At 34.0% G+C, this 9,565-nt stretch overlaps 1 protein-coding gene across 2 annotated transcripts; it reads right to left on the bottom strand.

Moving 5' to 3' along the window:
- Window positions 1–342: 342 nt before the first annotated feature.
- Window positions 343–8,461, bottom strand: LOC120083100 (Mo25 family protein). Of its 2 annotated transcripts, none has more exons than XM_039038653.2 (11): window positions 7,910–8,461; window positions 5,095–5,259; window positions 4,691–4,809; window positions 3,402–3,476; window positions 2,720–2,813; window positions 2,289–2,348; window positions 1,842–1,910; window positions 1,252–1,350; window positions 955–999; window positions 773–875; window positions 343–681 (listed from the first exon to the last, which is right to left on the bottom strand). In XM_039038653.2, exons 1-11 carry the CDS (start codon window positions 8,027–8,029, stop codon window positions 608–610), a joined length of 1,023 nt encoding a protein of 340 aa, XP_038894581.1. In that variant the 5' UTR covers window positions 8,030–8,461; the 3' UTR covers window positions 343–607. The 2 variants fall into 2 exon arrangements, with proteins under 2 accessions (XP_038894581.1, XP_038894582.1); XM_039038654.2 differs by having other exon boundaries at window positions 5,095–5,256.
- Between the last annotated feature and the right edge of the window lie 1,104 nt (window positions 8,462–9,565).

Raw genomic sequence — 9,565 nt, 5'->3', positions numbered from 1 at the left:
TATTTAACTCTTTTTTAAAAAGTTAAGGGTGCAAAAATACAACTTTCAAGAGTTCAACAATAACTTTAAAATAAAGTACTAATAGTTTTCATGCTTTTCAAATTAAAAGGTCGTTCATGAATCTTTGAAAGATCATGAATACTTTTTCTAGGAAAAAAAAAAAAAAAAAAAAGAAACCTGATTTCGGTCAAATGGTAAAGATATTCTTATAATTGTTTTGAATGTTCAAGTATATTAATGAAACATTTGGAAGTTCATATTTTTTAAACAAAGCACAAATTTTAGATATATTTTCTATAATTTAGGCTTTCTAGTGTAAGCCATGCTCGAACACAGTGCCGATTTAAAACAATAAAATTTTATTTATATACCGTGCACAACCAAGTGTCTTTTAATATACATGTTGAAACCATTAAAATACATAGAAAAGGCGAAAAATATATATATAAAAAGCCCATTATTAGTGTTGTAAAGCATTTAATCAAAGTCATCATTTGGAGAGCTGACTGAGCTATATAATTGACATCCAAATTGGACAGAAAAGAGGAGAAAACAAAACAAAAACAAAAAAAAATACAACACATTCATATAAGAATCTCCCTCTTTCTCATGGTCCTTTTGGTTCAAGGGCAGCAATTTCTCTAACAACATGAGCTTTGTCAGCCTCAAATTGCTCATCCTCTGTGATAAAACCAAAGTAGAGTTGTAGAAGAAAGAACAAAACCAAGATAATTAATGGACATTGTAAAATGGTGCAAAGATTATGGTGTACCTTTATCAGTTTTGAAATCAGCAAACAGCCTTAGAAGCTTGCTTCGGTTTGTGACGAGAATGCCAACAATGTCGGCGGGTTTGTTTTGATTTGCAACAAAAAGCTGTTGATTTAAACACGCTTAATGGCAAAACCCCAAATCACCATAAGGTTAATTAGAAAGACCAAGTTGAGACTATTACCTTGAAAACATGAAATGCTTCTAGCTGTATGCTCTTGCTCGACTCCTGCAAAGCAAAGAATTTAACATCTTAGAACATAATAAGCACATTTCCAATGGGTCAATGAAAACTATGGCCGAATTTCCATCAATGATAATGATGGGATAAGAAATTTAGACAACTGGGGTGGAAGGATCGAATATCTGACTTCGGGATTATCAGTTGATAGAACACCACTATGCCACTTAAGCTACACTCATAGTAGGATAAGAAATTAATGACACAGTTTATGAAGAAATCTGAAACACAAGATCTTACCCTGAGAAGATTCATGAGGATTCTCAAATTTTCTCTAGAACTCACATAGCGTGTCATCACAGCTGAATTTGACCTATCCAGCAGTATATCCCCCAACAGCTGAACAAATGTAGAAATTTAATTGAGAAATAACTGTGGTTAGAGTTGCACATAGTTCAACAAAGATAAAAGTGGTAAAACACAACCTTCACATATTGGTATGTGCTGAAAATTATGAAATGTGCAGAGGGTTCAGAACAAAAATTACCGCCCTACTAATACGTACACGATAACTGCGTTAAAGAACTTACGTTATGGTTTTCTAAAGTTAATATTGAAATAAATCCAAAATGATACACATCACCAATTGGAAAACCATGTTGAGATGGGGGCGAGATGATCAAGCACACTATAGAGCAGATATGCAAGAGACAGCAGGAACAAAGGCAATAATTTTAACAAGTCAAAACTCAAAAAAGTATTATACCAATTGGCATTGAACTCAATTAATTGCTTGCTTACAGATATATCATTTATTTCATAGATATCCATATCCCCATTTCAATATAAGTGTTCCACTTAGAAGGATTTTAGAGTTCTAAGTAACATACCTTCACTGCTTGCCGTCTAGTAATGTAATTAGTTGACTCAAGCAACTTCGAATTGTACTCCGCAAAAAACTGAACCAGTAAAAAAGACGTTCAAGAGGCAAAATATTAAAACCAGTGGCACTGGTTGGATGTATAAGATGTGGGGACTGCAGTTTATAAGAAGAAAACACAAACATCCAGAATATAATATAGCAAAAGATGACATAACCGAGTACCAAATTCCAGAGAAAAATTGAGCAGCAATAGATACCCAAGACCAAAAAAATGCAGTAAAGAAAAGAGGTGATATAGATTTTAGATGTCAACCCACCAAACGATCATAACTATGAAATAGAGTATCATTTTCTAATAAATTACACATTGAAATGAAGAAACCATAAATGGAAACAGAATGACTGGACCAGAAGAGTAAAGTTTGATAGGCTTCGTCAAAGAAAAGACGATTACCCAGTCATAATTCTTGGAAAGAAATTCAGCTACCGTAGATTTATGCCTCGTCAACAATTCCTGCAACGAAGTACAATATAGCATCACTATAATGTTTCTAGCAGAGATGCAACATACCTAAAAGAATGCATTACAAAGAAATAATATAAAACAAAGCAAAGCTCAACCATGACGTTTTTTTCCTTGACAAAAAGAATCAATGCTTTTATTGCCAACCAACATGTATCAATTGAGTACACACTCCACTTTTGCCCTCTTTCTCTTATTTTACTTCGTTTATTTATCTTTGACACGGAAGCACGTAAGAGTACGAGGACTCCATACTAAAAGAATGAATAAAAAATTTTAAACAGAAAAGAAAAAGAAAAGATGACATAAGGGCACAAGAGTGAGATGAAAGGAGAAGCAAGAAAAGAGAAGTGTCGTTCGACCTTAAAAGTTGCAGCAGCATCTGCAGCGATGTCAAAATTTGGAAGTTGAATATAATCAAAAAACTTCTTCATGTGCTGCGATTCCAAAACATACCTACAAAGAATCAGAAAACCTCTCATAACTTTAGGAGAATCCACAGTAATAGCTCAGATGAAAATGAAATAACCTAAAAATTTCTTTCAGAAACAAATTGACATTACGTTAACAAAAAATGGGAGGAAACTTGAAAATGTACTTTTGAAGTCTAAAATGACAAAACTTCTAAGTTCTAATAAATTATCACTGATATTAGACTAGGTTGATCAGTATATAAGTACATATAACAATCATGATATTGCATACTTCTGATTGTCTCCATAATTTCATTCAATATGATTGGCCCATTCACAAATTTTCAGAAGGCTATAGAAACTACAGCATGTCAGTTTAGAGAGCAAAGGCTGATTTGAGACTGCACTACTAAGTTTCTTCTATGAAGCGGGGTAACTGACATTTCATTTTAATTATACACGAACCACCCACATATGCAATTTCTCACATATGATAAGAAAGATCCATCAGTTCATAATCATAACAGACAAATACTGCCTATTACTACTTACAAGTGGAAACAAGTCAACGATAATAGAATGTCCTGGCACAAAAGTACTCAAATTGATCGATAGTAACAAGTGAACTTACTTAGCAACACTTTGGTGACGTATGCATTCCCGTAGCATGGCGCCATAGTGTAAAGCCATCTCTGTATTTTCATAACTATAAAAAGTAAAAAGTAAAAGGGGGAGAGACCATTATGGGATAGTACATAATACATAAATCATTTCATGAAAGCTATAAAAGTAAAATAGAGGAGCATAAAATAAATTAATATAGGAAAATACACAAAAAGCTTCACAATGAATGATGCAAAAGGGCCTCTATTCATGCTATCATTTAATAAAGAGGGGAAAATATATTCAAGGTTCTGTTCAAAATGGAAGAGAATGTAATCTTTACAAAACTCAACGTTCTCAGAGAATCATGTACTCATTCAATCAGTAGTAGTATTCAAGGGTTCTTAATAATCAAGTATTTCTTGGACGCGGTGCAGTAAGGTAAAGTAATCAACTAGAAGACAACTAAACATACAATGATCGACAACACTAAGAGAAGAAACCAAATTGAACAGGGAGAGAAAAAGAAAAGCAAGGTACCCATCTTTGGTTTTTGAATAATGAATGTATAGCCAAAAAAAAAAAACCAATCCACCAGTTCCATTAGATACCAAAATAATGGAATTCAAGATTGCTTTCAAGTTTCAAGTTATAACACATCTATGAGCAACTCTCGGAGTACAACCAGTAAACCAATGAAGATTCCAATCTGTAATATGTAACATTTTATGACTAATGAGACCACCGAATAAATAAACAACTAGCCATAGTACCAGCTGGTTTTTTTCCCCCTTTTGAAGTGCAAAATACAAAAAGAAATGCAAGTTAAAAGGATATAGTCTTTCAGGCAGCTTGACTTCTTAGTTATTTAAAAAATCAAATAAAATGATTAAATTTTTAAGACAAAATATTGACAAGGGCTGCAATGTGCGCCTGAACTAAGTTGTCCTGCTCAATAGAGCAAGGCACCGTAAAACAAAGGTTGCCGTATTCAGATAATTCTAGCCGATCAAATCCCTTGCTCACATAAACTTTTGTGTAATTTCATGTGAGAGAGTCAGAGACAGAGCCTTTTCCACATGGTATAGCGATGGCTTTAGGATAAAACCAAATCAAAAGACCAAATAGGCATGAATGACAGCAGTCATTGTCTAGTTCAAATTTCAGATGTTAAGCAAATACAATTTTTAATCCGAGTAAGTCATGATTAAAAAAAAAAAGTATTCAAGGAAAGCAGTTTGAAAGAGGGAAAAGAAGTATTCCGCCCCACAATAAAGAATCATGACAGGAAAAAAATATATATCATCAATTGGTTACCCTGCTACTAAGACATCCATCAGATCAATGTTTGCTTCCAAATAATCAGATGCAATCAATCTGGACTGGACCTGTTGCCTCTGTAGATTTGCAACTACTTGAGTAGCATCTTTCCGTGTCTACAAAATGTTACACATGTCACAATAAGTAACAAGTGCAAACTCAAGATGGTAGAACAAGGAACTACAAACACAAAACATACAAAATGTTCAAATGGCAATTTCATAAGGAAACCTAAATAAGCTATTTTCTTTTAGGCTCCCATCCTGCTCACCTCCAAATACATCAATGTGGAATCTCAAAAGAGTATCAACAGAGAACCACAACAGTAAAACAAGCAAAAGAATTCAACTGATGATTTCACATGGAAAGCCTAAAAAAGCAATAGGCCCCATAACACTTACCTCCAAGTTCAATTTAGGAAGACATTTAATGAGAAGCCGAAGTGTATTCTCTCTGAAAAACTCCTGGGTTAGCTGTGCACATGCTTCTGCAACTGGTTCGGATTCACTGTTTCCATAAAGTATTGATTTCAACTCCCTAACGTTTTTACTTAATTCTAACATCTGCTGAAAAATGCATAGTGGACAGATACAGTTAGAAAACATCAAATTTGAAGAACAAAAATCTACAAAGTGATGTTTCGTTTTCAAAAGAAATATATCCACACATATAAAGTGATTGAATTGTGGAAGAACCACAACCAGAATACATTTAACTGTCAGAGATTTATCCCAGCATTATATAAAAAACAACGTTCCACGGTACACTAGATAGCAGACCACATATGCTTCAGTTTAAATTTGATTCCTTTTTATACAAACAACTTTTGATTGAGAACAAATGAAATAATATAAGGGCATATAAAAAACCAAGCGCACAAAGTTTAATTAGACAGTTAGCATTAATATAAAATCAAATTTCAATGGAAACAAAACTCTATAACGCCGTCCTATGTATGATGCATCCAGATGATTAAATAACTGTTGAAATATGAAAGAATAAGAAATATCATAAATTATTATCCAGAAAGCACCCTACAAGAAAATAATAATGAAATAGTAATAAATTAAGCGTCATAATAAAGGTGTTGTTAAGACACATCATATCACTTTTTCACTTCTAATATTAGACCCTTCTCAACTGCCTTTGATTTTTTATAACCATCTTGTTGGATGTACACTTTTGAACTTTTACCAAAAGTACTTTTTTTTCCTTTTTTCCTTTTTAATTTGTGAGATCCTCCTTCACACCTCCATCTACAAGGTGAACAGCTTAGCTTACAGCACAGCGTGTTCGCCACCACACCGGCTGGCTAGTGCATTGGCCTTACCGTAATAGGGACGAGAAGTACTAGCCCCAGCAACATATAGCACCAAGACCAGCAGTTGCATTTGACCGAGTTGAAGCAACAGATCCTTGATTGAAAGGATGTTAGGCTGGTTCCTCATGTGCCTAAGAAGCCGAGGAAATCTCAATTGATGCTTCTTGGGGCTTCTTTGGCAACTGTGAAGTCACCGGATGTATTTATTCTGAATTTTTTTTATGATAGAAACAACTTTCATTGAGGAAAAAAAATGAAAGAAATACAAGGACATAGAAAAAACCAAGCCCGCAAAACCCCACTAGAGAAAGGGGGACCAAGAAAGTAAGATGTTGCCTAAAGAATAATTACAAAAGTCTTCAAAATCGAAGCCCAATGGGAAACATGAAATTTTATCAATGATCAAACATCAAAAGGGTCCCTTCTCCACCCCTCTAAACACTATGTTATTTCTCTCACTCCACAACACCCACAACAGAGCACACACCTCAACTAACCACAAAAACCGGCCATTCTCCCAAAAAGGCAGATGGAGAAGGAACTCTCCAATTGAACTACTGACATCCCTTTGACGAGCCAACATAACATCAAACTCCTAAAAGAAGCGGTCCCACACTAACCTCGCAAACTCACGCCTCCAAAGCAAGTGATCCAAATCTTCATCTGCCTTCCGACGGAGAATACAACATAATGACCCAACTAACAAAGGTAGCTTTCGTGAAAGCCCTTAAGGGTCGAGACTCCTAGAGTGCAACTTTCGCAATATCTTATGGCTCAACTTTCTGTTCAACGCTACATTGTTGGATATAAAGAATCCATAGACTAAAAAAAAGCTTCTGGATAAGAGTAAAGGAAGCCAAACTCCATACTCTATAGTAGCTAGACTAAAGACAAAAGCAACCCCTAAATGAAGTTAAGAGAAGACAAAAACTCTAACTCTTCTTCCTTTTTGAAAAACAAAACAACTCTTCTTCGTTAAGATTTCACTGGAAGCTAAAGAAAAGAGAAGAGCGAGGGATGAGAAAGGAAGAATGAGTGAAGACTGAAGCAATCAAATAAAATTTCCAATAAAACAAGCGAATAAACAAACAAACAAAAACCAGATCTAATGAGAAGAGTCTTGAAAAGATACATTCTTCTAAATCAAATACAGACCCCGTCATCCAAAGAAAAGACGTAAAGTTCAGATTTTTTTAAATTAAAAAAAAATAAAAATAAAAAGATGTAGGTGATGAGAGATGGTTTCTAGGATAGTCATCAAAAGCTTAAGCACAATCAGTCCTAAACAAAAGAAACAACGATTTATAAAGACCCACTATGTTTTAGCTGATTAGATTGTCAAAACCCAAGGCATGACTAAGACACAATTCTCCAGTAGTCCCACCCGCTTCACCAAATGAGAGCCAATCCCCTCCCCCTCCCCCATCGAAAAATAAACGAAAGCAACAAGAGAAAAGTCACCCTCCCCATAGAAAATCAAGCTACCTTCCACGAGGCAGTACTTCCAAAACTTCCTCACCCCATGATCCCAAAAGAGATCCGTCCAGGATAAATGTAATTACAATTTTTAACCAAACAGAAACATCTTTCATTTTACTGTAAACCACTATTTAGTCTTGCATGATGGGAAGAAATCAGGCTACTAATAGTTCAATAGCTTTAATCCAGACACCCTATTATAACAAAATGGCTCAATCATTTTATAAATCTATTTAAAAAAATGGCTATAGACTTCACAAACAAAAAAAAAAAAAAAAAATCAACAATTCACAGATGTTCCCAGTCTCTCATCTGAATCAAAAAGGAACCCAGAAGGCAAAAAGGGCAAAAAATTCACAAAAAATCGATACGATCCCAAGTAAGAAGTACCCGAAAAAAGAAAAGGGGGATCAGACCTTTTCCTCCCGCTTGGTCTCCTTAGTATCAGGGTTCCGGTCTGTATAGATAAGAAGATCGCGGGTCTGACGAACAATATCGACGGGTGTTCGTGGCTTGGGCTTGAAGAGGCTCTTCATCTTGGTGGAATTCTGGGAATCCAACAAGGAAGCGACTTGTGGTGGTGGTTGGGATTGAGATTGGTGTAGCTGATTTTGATTTTGAGAGAGCCTCTGCACCACCGACGAGGCTCCCCGTGAAGGAGCGGGCTTCGAGACACAGCTTCCTATTTTGGCTAATTATGTGTATCAAAAACTACAGTAGAAATTGAGGAATGGCATATCCAAGCCCAAGGGTTTTGTGCTGCTCTATGTCGTCCTTCTATCATGGACCAGATCTTTGGGATTTACACAGATGGTGCTCTAAGATCAGAGGTTCACAATTTCACCACTTTCTTCCCATCTTCACCTCTTTTTTTTCCTTTTTATTTTTTTCATTTTTTCTATCTCATGTTCTTATGAGGATTAGGATTTTTTTTTTTTTTTTTTTTGACCCGCCTTAAATTTGAGACTGATTTGAACTGTGTCTCAATAACCATAAATAGGTTAAACATTTTGGTCCTATGTTTTTGTATTCCTTCAATTTTAGGTCACGTACTCTTTCATATTTGTTCAATTTTAATCTATGTATTTATATTGAAAGTTTATTTCTTTGGATTGATTGTTTAAAAAAAATTATTTACAAAAAAAAAATTATGTTTTATTTAAATTTTTTTAATAAAAACGATTTAAAATACACTTTGAAAGTGTTTTAAAAACTATTTTGAGTGATTACCAAACACTTCCATATTTTCGAAAATGATTTGTTTTTAAAATTAAACACTTGAAAATTTAACAAAGACACCCTCTTAATCTTTGGCTCTCTACTACTAGTTTTTTTTTTTTAAATATATATTATCTATTAACATTTTTACTATGAGATAATGTTTTGCCACTAATTTCATAAATTGGTGTTAAATAACTCAACTTCAATAATAAATTCTATTGAAATCTATATATAAATTGAAGAGTTCTATCTTTTTCTATTTCTCTATTTTGCACATTTCTAGAAGAACTTTATGTAGACCTCAAACACAAATTTCCTAATTCCAAGATATTAATTTCAAATTTCATAACTCAATTTCAGTGTCACAAACGTCTTCTAAATTTTGAAAATACATTTACATTTTGTATTTTTCTTACATGAAAATATTATTATTATTTAACCACAAACGTCTTCTAAATTTTGAAAATACATTTACATTTTGTATTTTTCTTACATGAAAATATTATTATTATTTAACCATAATAGCTTTGAGACACTAAATTCAAGAATTTAAAGTACAAATACTAAAATTAAACATATAAAATTTTGAGGACTAAAATTAAATCAACTCCAATAAAACATGTTAAATTACAAGTTTACTTTTAAGCTTTGAAATACTGTACAAATTTACTCACAAATAATCATTTCTCTATAACTTACCTCTTTTTAAATAGGATTGGCAATTGGATGGGAAGGGACGGGGTCGAGGATGTACTCCCCATCTCCGTCTCTGTTGGGATTTGTAATTCCCATCCCTGCCCATTTCTATTTTGGGAGTCAGGTCGAGGTCGAGGAATCCCCATTTGGAGATT

This window comes from Benincasa hispida, chromosome 8 (assembly GCF_027475165.1).
Source record: "Benincasa hispida cultivar pf3 chromosome 8, pf3_genome.v1.1, whole genome shotgun sequence".
Classification (NCBI taxonomy): domain Eukaryota; kingdom Viridiplantae; phylum Streptophyta; class Magnoliopsida; order Cucurbitales; family Cucurbitaceae; genus Benincasa; species Benincasa hispida.
The sequence above is the reverse complement of the archived record's forward strand: the minus strand, read 5'-3'. Positions and strand labels throughout refer to the sequence as shown.